The 18870-nt window shown below is 45.0% G+C and overlaps 2 protein-coding genes and 1 long non-coding RNA gene across 14 annotated transcripts; 2 read left to right on the plus strand and 1 right to left on the minus strand.

Moving 5' to 3' along the window:
- Positions 1-4073: 4073 nt before the first annotated feature.
- LOC104582918 lies at positions 4074-10374 on the plus strand. Of its 12 annotated transcripts, XR_002962903.1 has the most exons (6): positions 4075-4228; positions 4982-5115; positions 5207-5326; positions 5871-6714; positions 7330-9904; positions 10023-10374. It is a non-coding gene; the product is annotated as a putative disease resistance RPP13-like protein 3 (long non-coding RNA). The 12 variants fall into 12 exon arrangements; XR_002962905.1 differs by lacking the exons at positions 5207-5326; positions 10023-10374 and having other exon boundaries at positions 4074-4228; positions 4982-5138; positions 7330-7726; positions 7818-7847; XR_002962902.1 differs by having other exon boundaries at positions 4982-5326.
- Positions 10375-11166: 792 nt separating this feature from the next.
- Positions 11167-15575, plus strand: LOC100837158 (calreticulin-3). The gene is made up of 14 exons (XM_003564777.4): positions 11167-11351; positions 12032-12139; positions 12273-12465; positions 12775-13033; positions 13102-13158; positions 13264-13311; positions 13645-13731; positions 13818-13875; positions 14003-14070; positions 14175-14270; positions 14377-14433; positions 14540-14635; positions 15047-15076; positions 15177-15575. Exons 1-14 carry the CDS (start codon positions 11234-11236, stop codon positions 15186-15188), a joined length of 1287 nt encoding a protein of 428 aa, XP_003564825.1. The 5' UTR covers positions 11167-11233; the 3' UTR covers positions 15189-15575.
- Positions 15576-15858: 283 nt separating this feature from the next.
- LOC100839988 (RHOMBOID-like protein 13) lies at positions 15859-17475 on the minus strand. The gene has a single exon (XM_003564787.3). It carries the CDS (start codon positions 17121-17123, stop codon positions 16302-16304), a length of 822 nt encoding a protein of 273 aa, XP_003564835.1. The 5' UTR covers positions 17124-17475; the 3' UTR covers positions 15859-16301.
- Positions 17476-18870: the final 1395 nt, after the last annotated feature.

Here is an 18870-nt window from a genome sequence, read left to right on the forward strand (position 1 = left end):
GAAGCGGGGGGCGCTCATGTGTTTGGGCCGCTAAACAGCAGCGGTGTTTGGGCCGAAGAGTGATGTTAGTGGGCCTTTGAACCTATAAAGGTCACAATCTCCTTTCTTTATCACCTTTTTTGCAGTATTTTCATCTAAGTATTAGTTTCTCAAAAAAAAATCTAAGTATTAAAGATTTCACGTAATTTGAATGTTTGATTCAAAAGTCATACTAGCATCTTGAATTTTTTATCTGAAAAAAAAACACCACCTGCAGAGACTTCCTCCCAGCGTGTGACGCGAATGGCTCACAGAAGTCACCCTATCTATGATGTATCAAAACCACATTTCTTATATATTTTCTTATAAAACGATAATTTTCTTGTATTTTCCTTGCTCAATAAATGTGATCCACCAACGAACTTCAACGAATTTGTAATCACTCAGGTTTCTTCATACCATTTAGAGCGCTTAATTAATCGTCAAAGTCATGGTCGTGAGCTCGTGATAGAAAAATGGCAACTTAGAATTTGCTGATAGCTCATGTTGTTGACATACGGGGGCGGCAGCGGTAAGCACTAGCCGGCACCAACCTCTGGTCTGCGATCTTTTCAAACGTAATCTTGATGGACATGCATGTTAGGCTGAGTCAAACGTGCTTTAATTTTTACTCACTTTCCAATGCGCCCTCAGTTTCTTCGTTTGAACTGGCTGCTATCGACCATGATTTGCACCGTGCAGTTCGTGCTTGTCAGTCGATAAAAAAAACTTTACATACTGTTAACTAATTTGTAGTAGGAGATGTTGCAAGGTATAGGACTACATATAGCTATCACTAGCCAAGCCTTGTAACCCTTCACCAAATCATGTCCAAACCCACCCAATACTGCAAATGAAGGAATAAATGAAGCAACTTTGGTCATCGATTCACCAATCACCATGATAACTATCCACCACATATGCTTTGAGAGTACGCAACAAGGCAACAGTTATCGAAAATGAACACACCAAGGCAGCAAAAAAAGAGGACGCAGACAAAACCGGTGCATTGGGTAACTTTGTTCCATGTTAAAACATTTCAGCTGCTCCTGTATACATGCATGCTAGCAAGAGATGTACACATTTGGGCAGAGCTCCTCTGCAAGTACAAGGCAAACGGTACTGAAAAGAAAAGAAATACTCCATAAGTTTTTTTTTGCGGGAAACAAACAATAAGTAGTATTTTCTCTGATCCTAATTCCCTATCGTTGTTTTAGTTAAAAAAATTAGGATCAAAGGGAGTACAAAAGAATCATTTCCGGACCTCTCTATGCTCTCTCCTTTCCTTTTAATTTAAGTCCGGACCTCTGTATACTCTGTTCTCTCCTGGTAACCTAAGTAACCTCTAAGTTGTCTTGGACAAGAATGGATCAGCAAAAATCAGTGCCCCGCGCCTCCTCTGCTCGGGCCCATGGGCAGCATCTCCATCAGCGTCGACACCAGCGCGGACGCCGGGCTCGGCGGCACGGGCCTCGCCGCGTCGGCGCACCGCACGAAGCTCGCGGCCACGATCGACACGACGACGAGGAAGAAGAGGAAGAAGGCGCGGCTGCCAGAGTCCATGGCTTGGATATCCCCTCTGAACTCTCTACGTACGTACGTGTAGTGTTGGTGGCTCGTTAGCACTTCTACCGGTCTCCTCTGAACCTCCGATATGAGCGTGCGTGAGCCTCGCCCCGTGTAGTATGCGCGTCTGCAGATGGTTTGGTGCTATGAGCGTCTTAGGCGTGTGTGTATATATAGAGAGAAGAATGGTGTTGCTGCAGCTAGCCGGCCTGCAGCCTGGGTGTGCTTCCTCGTGCGCAGGATGTCCTAGGTACTCACTACGTACGTGTCTCGCGCGAAGCCGGAATATGCTGACCCAGCTGTGACCCGTTTGTTTTGCGTGCTGCGCGCGCCCACCAGAGGTGGATGGACGAAGAGAAGCGGTCAAGAGCTGAGCGAGCTAGCGACCCCGAGACGGTGGGTGTCCGCGCACCGGGAGCAGCCGCATTTATTCGGAAGCGCTGACCCGGCCGCTCTCTCCTGTAGTCCTGTGGACGGAGCCATGGGAAATGGTCAGGACGGCAGTGTTGCTGCACCGGCGCCGGCCACCTGTTCGATCGGAACCAGCGGCTGAAGCCCCCGTGTGTGCCGTGTCCGTGTGGCGCGGCAGGTACGTCGTTGCCGCTCTCGAGTCCACTTCCGCGCGCTTTCGAAAGTCAGAGGAGCCAGTTCGCAAATTAGCAGGCCGGAACTCGGACGAGTTGACACGACAACGCGGGCGCTTACCGGCCATGCCGACTTTTGTTTTCGTTTCGCCTTTTGTCCGCCCCTTTACATGGCAAGTAGTATCATACCTGGCTGAATTGGCTGAATGAATCGGCGATTCACACCGCACGTACGATGCGATACCATATCGATCAGGGCACCGCGGGTGCGTATTAACTTCAGAAGATGCCGGGAGAAGTCTCGCGATTGACGCGGAGCTAGACGGGGAGGTCTAAAACATAAAACATGCATCGTTCATGCGTCATAAGTTCCCGTTTTCTTTTTATAGCAAATCAAAGAACGAATTCAGCCGTACACTATACTAGAGTGCAAAGACAGGCAAATATTTGTTGACATGATATATGGTTCGGACGTCATAGGTCCGTCCAAAGTACGTCATATGTCCCCACATTTTTTTAAATAAAACTAAAAAACAAATTCAGGCGTAGATTGCAGACTGCCAAGACAGGTACTGATGTACTGCGGGGACGGTCAGTTCGGTATCCTGACTTCCGTTCAGCAATGGTCGCTGAGACCGCCAGCTAAGCTAAATAATGCATCAGAAACATGGAATTTTGGACCGTCAGCTAAGATTATCTTTTGCTGAACTTAACATGCATCCGAGTCTTAGAGACGCGATTGGTTTCCAGCCTCCATGACCTAGCCGCCACCCAGCTGATCGAATCTCCTCTGGCCGGTCGGCCGGCAGAGGCGGAGTTGGAACAAATATAGCATAAATTTTTTTAGGTTTGGAGCTCTGCAAGTTAAAACTATGGCTGCCTGATGCACATTTCCCATTTTAAACTGATGCATTAGCCTTATTAACATGAAATTTTCTTTTACCCTGTGCATCAGGTGTGGCCTGAACAGATCTGCCCTGTCGGCAGGCCGGCCGGAGGACGAGCAATACTGCTTCCTCTTCCTGACTTTCAGGCGCTTGGTGTTATAGTAGGTTTCTAAGAGTTAGAGTTTGGTGGTGCTGGCGACACTGTGCGATTAAGAATAAAGTTTTCCCATCTTCTCTTCCACCTCGTCGACGGCGATCTCGCCGGTGGCGTTGAGGAGCACAGGGTGGTTGATCGCTACTATTCTAGAGTGGTGGATTTAGGTTTGTGTTTGTGTTTTGCAGGTACTCTGCTATGTGTCTCAGTTTATTGGTTCTTTTTTCGATCGGCGAAGTTCGGCCAATTTCGACCTCATCGTGGAGTTACTGAGGCCAGGTCTTATCGTATATGTCTGGCCGGTGGTCATCCAACCCCCTTGTCGCCTTCTCAGATTATTGTCGCCTGCGTCTTCTGGGTCCAACCGACGACTTCCCGACTTCTATGTCAACAACATTTTTCTGGTTTCGACGTGGTTTGGAGGTTCAGAGGCAGCACTGAGATTCGCTCACGGCGCACCACCGACAAGTGCAGGAGGAAGGCAAACAATGTTTACCCACAAGAATTTGCATGTAATTTTCTTTTACTTTAAAGATGTTATGTAAGAATCGGTTGATTTAATACACGGCCTTGGCCTTTTGGAAAAAAAAAACATCCGAGTCTTAACACATGTTATAACACCGAATCACCCGCGAGAAAGTCACAAGCACGAGGAATGAAATATTTTAGGCCCTCAGCTACGCTCTAAAAAGAGTATGCAACGAGCAGGATGAAACCACAAAGTGCAATAAATTTTTTCACGAGTTAACTCAGTTTAAAAACACTGTTCAGAACCTGCAAATAGCTCCGGCAAAAACGCTAGATCAGCGACGCATCCTTTCGTGCAAATGATTTTGAATCCAACGGCAGCCGTCTGTTGCAAAAAAAAAAGGTTCCTGAAAATCCGCACTCTGTTTCCCCTCTTTGTTCTGTCCCGCGTCGCAACATCCACCCGCCGGATGGCTGACTGCAGCAACGCCGCCAGCTAGGGGAACCGAACCCGCGGCCGGCGACGGCCTCAAGCGGCTCGGCTCGGCAAGGTAAGCCCCTTCCCTGTCCCCCCCCCCCCCTCCCCCACACCCCTTCCCCTCTTACTCTCTATGCAAACCCTAAGTTCGAAATGTGAGGATTTGTGCATTGGAATCCACTATTTTGTCATGCACCATATGTCAGAATTTACATGTGAGAATCCATATTTTCGGTCAAAAGTGGTTTCAGCAGTCCCTTTTAGCTTAGGGTACACCATTGAGAAAATCTGAGATAAAGGCAAGGGATTTGCATTGAGAAATTCTCAGGAAAAATCTAGGGATGCAAGTGAAACGTCCGCCGATGGTGGCAGTAGCCGCATGCCAGTTACAAGGTTTTCGTGGCAGCCACATAAGGACTTGTTTGGTACTAGATTTTTGGGGGTGTTTTCTAAGGTATTATCCACTCCAAATTGAAAAACACTTGAAACCCCAATTGGTTGTTAGGTAGAAGGGTTTAGAGGAGATCATCCCTAGTTTTCCCCACCAAACACTTCATTTTTGTACCAAATTAAAACACTTCTCATATTAGTGTTTTTCTAAAAAACACTAGTGTTTTGGGTTTTTGAGAGTTTTGGGTGAACATCCAAACCCCTCAAATACCAAAACACTAGTGCCTAAGAAGTACACTGACACCAAACAAGCCCTAAGGTGCCTAACAGCCTTGTACAGTTAGGCGTGTTCTAGCAGCAGATCCCATTAAACATGTTGTTCGAGCAGACCAGCGGTGCCGTACATACTTCACTAGTTTACTGATAATTCATTCAGGTTTTGAGGTACATATGCTGGTTCGTGGATTGACCACTGCCACTATCATCCCTAGTAAAAGAGCACAGAGCAGGGCCCTCTTTTCCTGGACAGAGGAACAATATGCTGCTTCTGGAGGAAGCATCACGCTCCAGGTAAAAGATGGAGCAAGTTCAGGGTATTCCCATCTTTTTCTTTACTGTTTACGATTAACTTACATGCTATTCTAATCAAAACTATGTGTAGCCCACTAGCTCTGATCATCAATTGGACAATGGTTACTAGATTATATACTTAAGGTGAACTGGACCTGACGGGCTGACGGACCTAGCTTCACTGCACATTATCAAGGAATAACATGGAACGGTATATACATCACGGGTTTGTTGACGATGACACACCGCAGTGGATTCACTGTCTCTATTTATTCTGAAAGTACTAGAGTCCAATGGCAGCCGCACATATTGTATGCTATAATCACACCGCTGCATTATTTTGAAAGGGCTGCACAACTTTTAGTTAATAGAACTTGGTGGTTCAGTTCAAAGTAAAGTATGCATATATATAGCATAAGGTAGCTCAGATGGGCAGGTACACTTCAGCTTCGTTAATAAAAACTATTGACCGACTTGCATCAAGAAAACGATGGTCTCTTGTATGATGTTACAGGTCACCAAATATGCAAGTTGAGCTGGAGTGAATACCACGTCTGTTGTCAAATTGTGATGTTTATTATGATGAAATCCACTACAGACTATAGCCACAATCATTGATGGCACATAATAACCCCCCCCCCCCCCCCCAACACACACACACACCCCTCTCCTCCCCAACTTCACCTCCATTTGTCTCCACTGAATTTATTTCGCTTGGAGTCCAGCATTGCCATTTGAATGTGATTCTCTTTCAGTGCCTCCGACCTTGGCGCTCGCACTGGTGAGTGTTGCAACCGGGGTGCTCAGCCCTGTCCTTGGGAAGCTCTCCACACTGTTGGAGAACAAGTACAGCAGCCTAACGGGAGTGGGTGATGAGATCCTTGAATTGCAAGATGAGCTGAGTAGCATGAACGCGCTGCTCCTGAAGCTGTCGGACATTGATGATCTAGACATCCAGGTGAAGGAGTGGAGGAACCAGATCCGCGAGCTGTCATATGAGATTGAGGATTGCATCGATGACTTTGTCCACCGTGTCGAGCAGCGTGACCCTGAAAAGCGCAAGAAAATGAAGGGTTTCTTCCAGGAGAGCATTCACAAGCTCAGAACACTTGGAGCTCGCAGTGAGATTGCCAGCAAGATCTTGAAGCTCAAGGCCCGTGTTGATCATGCGAGTGAACGGCGAAAACGGTACAACTTTGATGGGGTGCCTTCAAGCTCTAGCATGGTGGTGCCCATCGACCCTCGGTTACCGGCGCTTTATGCAGAGGCAGAAAGCCTTGTGGGTATTGATGGACCAAGAGATGAGCTCATCGAGCGGTTAGCTGAAGGGGAGGCAAACTTGGTAAGAAAACTGAAGGTTGTGTCCGTTGTTGGACTTGGAGGGTTAGGCAAGACTACTCTTTCCCGTCAGGTTTATGATAGAATCGGAAGACAGTTTGACTGTCGAGCATTTGTTTCAGTATCCCAGAAACCTGACATGAGAAAAATATTGAGAAACATACTCACCAGTGTCACAGGGATAGAACACTATCCAGGCATAGAAGCATGTGACGAGGAGCAGCTCATCAACAAACTGAGGGGATTCCTCAATGACAAAAGGTACTCTAGACCTCTCCATGTTAATCTTGTCGAAATTATTTCTTTTGCCATGTCCCTACTTTTGTTACCACACAGTCCTACTTACTATTTAAAGATCTATTAGTATACACCGCATTAATTTGACATGTCTCATATGCAGTTTCTGCATTCAGTATTTATTTTGTTTGTTTAATGCATATCCGTGTCCATCAAATTAGATCTTTGAACATACTAGCTAAATACCCGCACGTTACTATGGTTCAATGATTAGATAATGTTAACAAGCCTAGATGCCATTACCATGCTCTGTAGTCCTATCCATGACACATCTTGGAAAGTTATGCCAAAATTTCATGATGGTTAAGAAAATGGATAAGATGTACCACCACCACAGCACCAACAATTGGTATCTTTATAGGAGTAATGTCTAGCCGTTGTTGAAGTCATGTCCATGCCACATCTTCAAAAGTTTTGCCAAAATTTTATGACGCTTCCACATGTAAGAAAATGGAGAAGATGGTGGATGGACCACTACCACCAATTGATATCTTTAAAGGAGTAAAGATAAAACTAGTTATTAGCAAGAATTTCAATGTATTTCTAAACGCATACTTCTTTTTGTAAAATATGAAACAGGTACTTCGTCGTTATTGATGATATATGGAGCACAGTAGCATGGCCGACAATCAGATGTGCTTTGCTTGAAAATAACCTCTGCAGCAGAATATTGACAACGACACGTATCACTTCTGTAGCAAGGTCTTGTTGCTCTCCTGACTACAGTAATGTTTATGAAATGAAACCGCTAAGTGATATTAATGCCGGAAAGTTATTTGCCAAAAGAATATTTGGTTCTGAAGATCAATGCCCATCTCAGTTCAAAGATCTATCCAATGACATCTTGAGAAAATGTGGTGGTCTACCGTTGGCAGTTATTAGTATTGCAAGCTTGCTGGCTAGTAAACCATGCACAAAAGAACAATGGGAGAGTTATCGGAATCATATTGGCTCGGCACTTGAAGATGTTCCCAGTGTAAGTAACATGCAAAAGATTATATCTCTGAGTTACAATGACCTTCCCCACTATCTGAAGACATGCTTACTATATCTTAGTATGTTTCCAGAAGATTTTGTAATACCAAGGGATCAATTAGTAAGAAGATGGATAGCTGAAGGCTTCATCAGTACATGTGGTGGACAAAGATTAGAGCAAGTGGGAGAGTGCTACTATAATGAGCTCATAAACCGGAGCATGATTATGCCTGCGACACAAGAGTGGGATCGAAGGGCTGTGTTTTGTCGAGTACATGATGTGATTCTTGATCTCATTGTATCCAAGTCAGCTGAGGAAAAATTTGTTACGGCAGTTGGTAACAATAATCACACGCTGGGACCACAAGATAAAGCTTGTCGGCTATCACTTGATTGCCGTGATCAAGATAATATAGTAGTGTCATCAAGTATGGTTCTTTCCAAAGCTCGATCATTCAGTATTTATGGGTCTTCTGAACACACGCCGCTTCTTTCAGATTTTCAAGCACTACGTGTGATTAACATTGAACAGAATCGTAAGTTGGAAAATCATTATTTTGATGATATAGGGAGATTGGTCCAGTTGAAATACCTAACACTCCAAGAAGTTAACATCAGCAAACTTCCAGATCAAATAGGGGAACTGCAACAACTCGAGTCACTAGAGCTAAGGTGGACAGGGATAAAAGAATTGCCCAAGAATATTGTCCGGCTGAAGAAGTTGAAATTCTTATATGCTAGCAATGTAAGACTTTTTGAAGGAATTGGAAATATGCAAGCTTTGCAGGAAGTTCGTTATGTGAAAGTTGACAGCAGCATCCCAACAACTTCCCTTGATGAGCTGGGCAATTTGGCTGAATTAAGATATCTGGGAATAGATTGGCTTGTTAGTGATTCATCCAGTGATCAGAAAAGTTACACTGATAGCTTTGTTTCATGCATGGATAGACTCTGCAGATTCAAGCTTCGGTATCTAAATATTGCCTGTGATGTTGAAAATGGTATATCACTAGATTTCTTGCTGGATTCCTGGTCCCCTCCTCCGTGTCTTCTTGAAAATTTTGTGATGCGATCAGCCTACTACTTTCCTAGAATCCCAGAGTGGGCTTCCTTGCTCTCTAATGTCACCTTGCTAGACATCAACATTAATCCAGTTCGACCGGAAGTTCTTCAGGTCCTTGGTTGCTTGCCTTCGCTCCTATCTCTCTCTCTATACACAAGAGAAGTAGCCCCAGGAGCAACACTCATCATCTGCAGCAGCGGATTCCAATGTCTGGAAGAGTTTGAGTTCTACTCATGGAATATTGCAATGGGGCCACTAGTGTTTGAGGTTGGTGCCATGCCAAAGCTTGAAAAGTTTGTTTTTAGGCTAGTGGCACGGTGCATCGAATCTCCATGCGGTAATTTTTATCTTGGCCTCCAACACGTCCGTTCCCTCAAGCATCTCCTTGTTGATATAGATTGTCGAGGTGCAAACGCTGAGGAGGTGCAGATCACAGAGGCAGCCATCAAGAATGCAACAGATCTCACTATCAACCATGTACGAATCGATTTCAGCAGATTGTGGATGGACCAGATGGCAAAAGATGATGATGCGGGAGGCATGGAAGGCAGTGAACATAGGGGCGGTGAGGGTCCGGCAGAGAGCAGTACCAAAATTCTATTGCAACAGCACTTCAAAATATTCCCAGTGTAGGAAAACATGGAAATGATGAATTGTGAGATTCTAGAAGCTAGAGCTTAGCCTGTCCTATCTATGGCTGGGCTGAGTTAACAAGGCAAAGATGATGTCGGACTTCAACTTGAAGATGGAAGGGGCTGCAATACAGGGATGGCCAGATCTCCCAAATATTGTGCTGGAGAAGGCACCACATGTGGCAATTGCAACCTATACCATTGTTTTGAATCTGTACACATGTAATTGTTCAAAATGGGGACCTAACTGGAGTGCCATGCACCCATGTTGTTGCCACCATCCAAAGGGTTCAAATATAGGTCAGAAGGGGATTACCTAGAGCTTCTTTCTTGATATGTACTCTCCAGGCAACAACCAGGACAACTGAAGAAGAGAACAAGACGCTTGGACCAACCAAAGGTTCCATCGTGATCAGGAATGTATGGCGGCCATAAATAGATGACATGATCATGGAGACACTTTAGCTGCAACCCTGCGAATCAAGTGAGTAATTTTTTTGTTGAGGGAAAGAATCAAGTGAGTATTAAGACGATAGCATGTACTTTCATGTAACATGGAGTTTCCTGCAGCATTGTGATTGCTTTTCTTCTATTGTCAGCAGGACGTACACTTCAGTGGCAGCTCTTCTCAGCCAACACTACCAGCTGCAGAACTTGAAATTTCAACTAGTGGCTCACAGTCACAGCCACCATTGTGTTCGTGGACACAATCGTTGGAGTAGGCATGTATCACCATGTCTTGCCAGCATGAAATGTCATTTTGTAGGATGACGTTATTTTGTGTGTGTGGCAGCTAGTACTAGTAGGGTTAACTATTTACTCATGCATCCGTGCTCTGGACTCTGGAGCATTTTCTTGGCAGCTTGTGTCAAGTAACCTGTCAAAGATGTACTTGTAGAGTAGAGACGTATCAAAACTGTTCATAGATATTGTCATCTTAAGGTTTGTGTCAAATTATGTGGTGGCGCGGGCGAGAGACGGATCGATGCTACGCCGCTGCTGGTTGAGATCAATCATCAATGACGCACGATTTAGCAAAGACGTGGGCCTTGCCCTCATTCCTCGTGCAGCTCGGAACGGCAGAGATGATTACAGGCTTATTCTTAAAAAAAAAAGATGATGTACAGGCCCAAAAAGCCTGCCCGGCTGGTGCCGGAGTCGTTCCCGGGCCATGGGGCACAACACGAGGCCCGGAGCCCACCGGAGACCGGGCGGACGGCACAAGCACGTCGACCGCGACGGGCGTCTCCGGTCTGCCGCGGTGAAGCACGCGGCGTAAAGCGCAAAACACGTCAGTCCGTCGACGTGGCGGCTTTCCATTGGCTGCCGATGGCGCTTCACCGAGCTGCCATTGGCTTCGGCCAGGTGTTCCTTCTCCTTGACCGAAAGCTTCCAGCGACCACAGACCACACAGTTGGACCGGGCCCGCCTCCAGGTCTGGGCCTTCAAAGCCGGAGCCCACTACTGACATGTTGACTTTGACGGGTCGTCGCGGGCGTCCGGTAGTTAGGAGTAACCATACTCGGAAGGCCGACGAGGCCGCGCTGCTGCAGTCCACACCTCCACTGGCCCCAGCAAAGAGCCCCGGGTCTTGCTCAAATCACCAGAATGCCACGCCCGCTGCCGCTGCACGCGATTGACCCCCCGGCGGCTTCGGTCGGGCGGGAAGGGCATTGCTGTGATTAATCCCGACACTCGCGGGCCGTTCGAGCACCGCGCGCGCTACAAATATTCCCTTTGCACTGAAAAGGCATAGCACAGCTCTCGAGCACCGAGAGCAGACCTCGTCTTCTTCTCCGGCGAGCCACCGGCGATGGGGAGTAGCCGCTGCCGCGGGCAGCGCCAGCTCCAGCTGTGGTTCCGATTCCTCGCCCTCTCGTCGCTGCTCCTCCTTGCTTCCGGGGAGGTCATCTTCGAGGAGCGCTTCGAAGGTAGTATTATTACAATTACCCTCCCTTCCTTAGCTTGTTAAGTTCAGTCCTACTGTCCTAGACTTACCAATTAGGGAGGTGGTTGCGTGCTCCATGCCATAACCGCTGCTATTTATGTTCCGTTGCTTGGATTGAATTGGCGAGGAGCGTCCTACTACTACTGGCCTGGATTCGCTGTTCCCCCAAATTCCATTTTGGGTGGGTGATTGATGGCCGCCTGATATTTTCTTCGTGTCACCCCCTGGAGTTAGCAGTATTTTGCTAACGTCCTTGGCAGTTTCTGCTTCCCCTGTTAATGAATGAGATGACTTCTTCTTTTTTAAACAAAGGGGCTATGCGAGTAGTTTACCTTGAGGGTTTGGAGGTGAGTGATGTAGTGAAGGTTTTCTGGTGAACTGATTAGTGTCTTATGCATTCTACGATGACACTAGGTGGGAACTAGTGGTGTTTAAGTTGGACTAATGTTTGTGTTCATGGGGAACCTGAGTGTGTGATGCGCTAGCTTAATTGAGTGGCAAGTGAACTGATTACACAGGCTGGTTTCAAATTGAATGGCCTGCCTGTGATGCCATGTCCAAAATATGATTTTGAATGAACTAGTTGCTGCCAATTTCCAGTTGAGCTGTCTTGTTTGTCCAGAGTTTGCCAGTGTCATATTAGTTTATGTTTAAAATGTTCAGATGGTTGGGAGACTCGTTGGGTGAAATCGGATTGGAAAAGGAGCGAAGGGAAAGCTGGTACATTCAAGCACACGGCAGGAAAATATTCTGGAGATCCTGATGACAAAGGTCTACTTCTTCATCCCTCAAAGTTCTGTCTTAATTGATGATGCTGATGGTTGATCGCAAAATGAAATCACATGTTGCTTGTGCTAGCTTAATTACAGACACTTTCTGATCCTTGTGTTTTAATACCCTCTAGGCATACAAACGACAATAGATGCTAGGCATTTCGCTATCTCGGCCAAGATCCCAGAATTCAGTAACAAGGGCCGAACCTTGGTGGTCCAGTATTCCATAAAATTTGAGCAGGACATTGAATGTGGTGGCGGCTATATTAAGCTAATGTCTGGTTATGTCAACCAGAAGAAATATAGTGGGGACACTCCATACAGGTAAATTCTTGCCTACTTTTTCCCAATGGAATTTATCACTCTCACAAAGATCCATGGCTTTGGTTAGAAATAGACCATGTCCCTGTTTTGGCCATGTATTTTGTATGCTCATATAGTTGATGGGCAAAGATCTATCTCACACAATTTGAAGATATTTTATAAGTACATTTAGAGAACATGAATTGTGGATAGAGCATCCATGATTAATGTGCACTGTATTAAATATAAACTGCTTATTTGTTCAGTTTACAAATCTACTGCTGAGTTATCCCTGCTAACTTATTTGCATTCTCTTAATCTCTTATGCAGCTTGATGTTTGGGCCAGATATATGTGGGACTCAAACAAAGAAGCTGCATCTTATACTTTCTTACCAGGGGCAGAACTACCCTATCAAGAAAGATTTGCAATGTGAAACCGACAGGTTGACACATGTTTACACATTCATTCTTAGGCCTGATGCATCTTACAGTATACTTGTTGATAACCGTGAAAGAGAATCGGGGAGCATGTACACGGATTGGGACATCCTACCTCCACGTAAAATTAAGGACGTCGATGCCAAAAAGGTAGCTTGCGTTTTTTCGTGACCAATGCTATATTGTAAGAACCATCTAAAATATATTATTTTTTGCAGCCTAAGAATTGGGATGACAGAGAGTACATTGAGGATCCTGATGAAGTTAAACCAGAGGTTTGTGTTGCCATGCATTCTTATACATTCTTTATTGTGGAAAATGGTTATGTGACTCATTATCTTAAACCAATTTTTCTGCCACTTATCATCCACCTTGACCAGGGCTATGATTCTATCCCGAGAGAGATTCCTGATCCAAAGGACAAAAAGGTATGCAAGTTCTAATGTTGGTCAAACTTAAGATATCAAACCTTAAGTGATAACACTTAATTTTCCATACTACAAATGGTCTTGATTTATTTGATAATGCATCATCCAGTGTGGATTTATTTATTAGCATGTAGACTGGCCAATTTAACCACATATCTCGCTCTATCTCTTTGGACTTGCTTCTACATTATTATTATCTTTAGAAGCATTATAGTTACCTCACATAAAATTAAACAATGCATATCCTAGCACAACTAAGAAACATGCTTGCAACAAAGCTCTATAAAACTAAAAGCAACACATGACGACAAATAATATTGTGTTCTAAATCAGCCTGACACTTGGGACGATGATGATGATGGCATATGGAAGCCTAGAAGGATACCAAATCCAGCATACAAGGGACAATGGAAGCGCAAGGTTTGTTTTCTTGTTTGGCCATTCAGCCCTTCATGGCACTTTATTTCTTTGGTAGAATTCACATTCTCACATCCTTCTGTCTGCAGAAAATTAAGAATCCTAACTACAAGGGTAAATGGAAGATCCCATGGATTGATAATCCAGGTATGCAAATACTAATTACTAAACTATTTTTTGCTAACCCAATATTGCACTCGACACCTGATTTTTGAGTGGACCTCATCAAACTTTGAAAATCAGCCTGAAGCTATGAACTGTTCCACTTTTGCAGAGTTTGAGGATGATCCAGATTTGTACGTGCTAAAACCTTTGAAGTATATTGGAATTGAAGTTTGGCAGGTACCATATATATAGTGCTCTTTCAATATGCATGTTTCGTCAAAATCTTGGGTTGTCCTGAATCATGTAAATGCCGTGTGGACTTAGAGCTCACTTATATGCAGGTAAAAGCTGGTTCAGTTTTTGACAACATTCTCATTTGTGATGACCCGGAGTATGCAAAAAAGGTTGCAGAGGAAACATGGGGTGCAAATAAGGAGGTAACAGCACATTTTTACTGAATTGACCCATGCTGCTAATATCCTCTTATAGCAACTTACTTTCCCCTATATTTATTTTTGTGATGATCACTTTCCCCTATTGCAGGCTGAAAAGGAGGCTTTTGAAGAAGCTGAGAAGGAGAGGAAAGCTAGAGAAGATAAGGTTAAAATCTTTAGTTGACTATTTGTTACTGGCCTCTATTTGGTATACTTGAGGCAGTAAATAAGTGCGGTTGTGAAAGAAGCTAAACATAAGTGCTCGTATACAGGAAGCTCAACAGGCAAGGGAGGAAGGAGAGCGACGAAGGAGAGAGAGGGGCGATCGGCACCGTGGCAGGGACAATTACAAGGACCGATACAAAAGAGTATATTTCTTACCATTATACAGCTCAACATGCGTTAGTTTTAACCTGAAGCCATCTTAGAACTCTTAGAAGTGACAATTACTGACTACTGATTATGGAACAGAGGGAAATATCTTAAAGTCATATTCTTTTATTACATTATTGCACCTATTGACTCATGGACATATTACAAAAATACAATACTGTTAGATACATAGATATTACTACTTTGCTGGACAAATGTTTTGTTCACCTCATATGTACTTCTGCCTCGTGTCAAATTAAGGAAAGTTGTTCTGGAAGGTTGACTTCTGTCATAGTGCCATATGTGTATCATCACCTTATAGATATAGCGTAACTGTGGAAGAGACTATGTACAAATGCATGGAAGATGATTTGCTAACACTCGTGTGTTCTTTCTTTGCGTTTCAGCGCAACAGAGATCACTGGGATGACTACCATGTAAGTTGTGAAGCACCTTCATTGTTTCATTTAGAACTGCTGAATTAGATAATTCGGAGTAGCAAAATGACTTGAATAACATTTTTGGTTTCATGTTCAGGATGAGCTCTGAAGTCCCATGGATCTTCAATTCTTGGAAGGAGAAGCTGGGATTTGACATTGACATTGCGTTATAATTGTCACCAATAATTTGATCTGCTGCCAGGCCAAGGCAACCTGAAGTGTTTCTTCTCATGTGTGGGGAAAAAATTGATTGAATTGAAGTGAAATGAAATGAACATGCCACGAAAGGTCAATCCTGTGACAGCAGGACAGACAATTCCACCTGTCAGCAGAAACATGGCCCTGGCCCTCAAATGTAATCTCGTGCGTGTAATGTACATGGCTGGTGATGTACTTCCTCTTCTTAAAAAAAACTGATGATGATGTACTTCCTTTTGTAAGCTCGGAACATTACCTTGCTAATACGAATAATGAGGTTCCACATTTTACTGAATGACACAATATCTGTTGCACTCATATCGTTGCAAAATGTTACTTCGCTTCTTTAGTCGGCATACAGAAACGCCTTTCAGGTGATTAAAAGAAAACATGTATCCGGAACTACTCTATCAAACTTCCTGCTATCCGGAACTGATGTGGAGTAGCATATAGCTTTGGGCTATGCTTTCTGCTGTAGATGTGTTGATGCTTCGAACTTCCTTGATTGATTTATTTGCACACCAGAATAGCATCAGAGTTATTCAAACACAAGCACACAGCGATAAAAAGGGGCAAGGTAATAAAAAAAATACGGCTGTTTGCATGTATTAGCAACAGTTGACTATTGGGTCTTCAGAACGAATAAAATGAGCATATCAGTTCTTCATACAAGCTATATCATGCATCTGAAGAGCAGCATCTTGTGGTTTATAGCTTGAACCTACACACTAGCTTATAAACAATCTTAAAGCACAACACAGAACAAATCCAATTGCTCTTGTTCTTTACATGCATCTCATTCCTTTACATCGTATATCCTTCACAAGAATTCCTTCTCATTCTAAACGAAAACGCATCTCAAAGTCCAGATAAAAGAATTCCTTCACATCTGAGATGGCCAAAAAAATCAGTAACACCAGATCTTCAAAACTGAAAGTATAGCATTGTGTCAACGTGATACAACTTCCAGAACTGGATCAAACTCTATCAAACATTTCAGTGACCAGCTCATCCACACTGCAGGTCATACCAGGTCTGCGCCGCCTCTTCCAGGCTGCACATCCATCTGCAGAGTCCTGCCATTTCTGGAGGAAAGCACACCCACAGAAGGCAGCGAGGGATCGGTAACTGGCTCAATCTCAATAAATCTCAATTCTATAGATCCTGTACGCTTCAAGCTGAAGACAAACACAAGCACTATCCACCCAAGCATGGTGATCGCCCAGTAGTTATTCATCCCGTGAATCAAACCCCAGGCAATTGAGTAGCCAACAATGATCCCTGACAAGTGGCCAATGAAGCTCGCCTGTGGAACCATGATAGATGTAAATATCAGTGATTCAAATGGGGCAAAACTGATTGGCAGTGAGAGAACCCCAAATAGATTCAGCTTCGACGATGGTTGCTTTGCTGCCAGAATTGTCATCCACCCGAACACGACGCACGAGTATCCGACAGCGGTCACCCTCCTGAAGTACTCCACCTTGAACTTCTGGATCATCACATGGTATATCCCAAGAACAAGCAATCCAGACAGCACCACAAGCACAAGGGTGTAATGGAGGTAGTACTCGACGCCAAGCCCAAGCTGTCCAAGCTGCTCCACAGCGCCGAGGCTCCACAGCGCACTCATGTTGAACACCAAATGCACCACGCTGATGTGCGAAAACGCCGAGGTGATTATCCTCCAGTACTGCCCTCCTTCCAGGGCAGCTTCATAGCTTAGACCAACATCTGCATACCCAATGTTCCTCTTCTGGATAAGGAACCAGATCAAGGAGCAGACGCCTATGACACTGCTACTGGCTGGCTTCTCCAGTATCTCGTAGATTAACGGCTTGCCCATATCTCCAGCTTCGCAAGATTCCAGCCCTCGGTTGGCCAAGATCGATAATAATCTCCCGGCAGACGGCAGAGGTGGATCAGGAGCAAAGAATCTAACAGCGCCTCAGGCGGATTGAGCACCAAGACGACCAGTGGCTGGCTTGACGCACGAATCGATGGAGGAAATCTAGTGTTGGGTTGTTCGAATTGACAAATTTGACGGGTTTCGCGACGGATTAGGGTCTCACCTTGGATTTTGGAGGGGATTCGAGTGGCTTCTCGGCCGTGGAGGTGGAGTCCAATGCCCTAGACTGTTCGACTCTGGAGGATTAATGATGTTTTCCAATTTATGCAGGACTAGGATGCAAAAGTAGCAACCCAGCGTGCGCTTCACAAATAAGCGAACAGTTGGGTTTAAAATATGTCCACAAAGCACTTTTCAAAACACTTTAGACCAAGGTTACTCGTAGTGCAAGTAATTTATTATATGTAGTAATATGCATGCCAAATAGGTATTTTGACGACATGGCATGTTAATAAATAAATAAAGAAAGAGAGTGATGTGATAACTAGATATGTTACCATAACATCATACAAATCTTTACTATTCTTTAATTTGCAGTTGCGTCAGTCCATCGTACGTCAGACTCAGGCAAATTACGATCGATGCCACCGCGCCTCTCTTCCCTGTCCCCGAAGAAAGAAAAAGGAAATTTTAGACTCGACTCGATCCCCTCCTCCTCAAGCCGCCGCCGCCACCCCAAACTCTCCTCCTCAACAAGCTGCCGGCCCTCTGCCCCTCCCCACAGCCGCACTGCCTCCTCTCCCCATCCACTCGCCGCCTCTTCTCCCAAAGCTCCAGAAGCCGAAGCTAGCACGGCGGCCATGGCGACGGCGGCGGCGCGAGACGGTGGCGGAGCGGCAGTCGATTTGGGCACGCGCGGCCATGGCGAGCCTGAGGCTAGGGTGGACTGTGTGGCTCGCACTGCAATTGCACGTCGAGCTCCATGGCAACCGCGGAATGCGAAGCTCCATGGCAACCGCTGAAAGTGGGGCGTGACGCCGGACGTGGAATTCAAGAATGCCGGCTTTCCCAGACGCTCGATATGTTCTACCATGGCTGACGCCCTGTTATGCGGTTTCGTCATGGATGCCATGCCATACTGCTTGAGGATGGACATCTGCTGCGAAAGAGGGAGGTTTCTGCCTTTCTTGACGCCCTCAAGCTGCTCGAAGAAATGCACAAGAGGGAGACTTTCAAGACGATGGTCCAGATTTTCACCATGCTGACATATGGAACTCGTTGACGTCGCTTGTTTGATGAAATGGAGTTGTGCGGAGTGATTCCAGACCATGGAGCTCACAATGTGCTCACAGGGGCCTATGTACTATGAGGGCAAGGTACTTCCAGATCGGATGATGGTGATGTTCTGAGATGGATCACAGAGGAATTGGTCTGGTCAATGTTACCTACAACACTATGTTGTGTGAGTTTCGTAGGGTTAATTACTTCGAGGGCATCTAGAAGGATATATATGAAGACTATTTGCTCGGGGCTCGTGCCAAGGACCAGGATGACAATGTTGCTCGTGAAGGTCTTCTGCTTATTGCTGGTACGTATTGATTTTTGATGTTCTAAGTCATAATTTGATCATGTTGTTTTACTGCTGGACATATATATGCATGTATTTTTCTCAATTTTAGTTCGCCAATTTTTTTGCATCAGTTGACTAGTGTTCTTATTAAGCTGTTGAACGGGGAAGCATGAT

Source organism: Brachypodium distachyon, chromosome 2 (assembly GCF_000005505.3).
Source record: "Brachypodium distachyon strain Bd21 chromosome 2, Brachypodium_distachyon_v3.0, whole genome shotgun sequence".
Lineage (NCBI taxonomy): Eukaryota > Viridiplantae > Streptophyta > Magnoliopsida > Poales > Poaceae > Brachypodium > Brachypodium distachyon.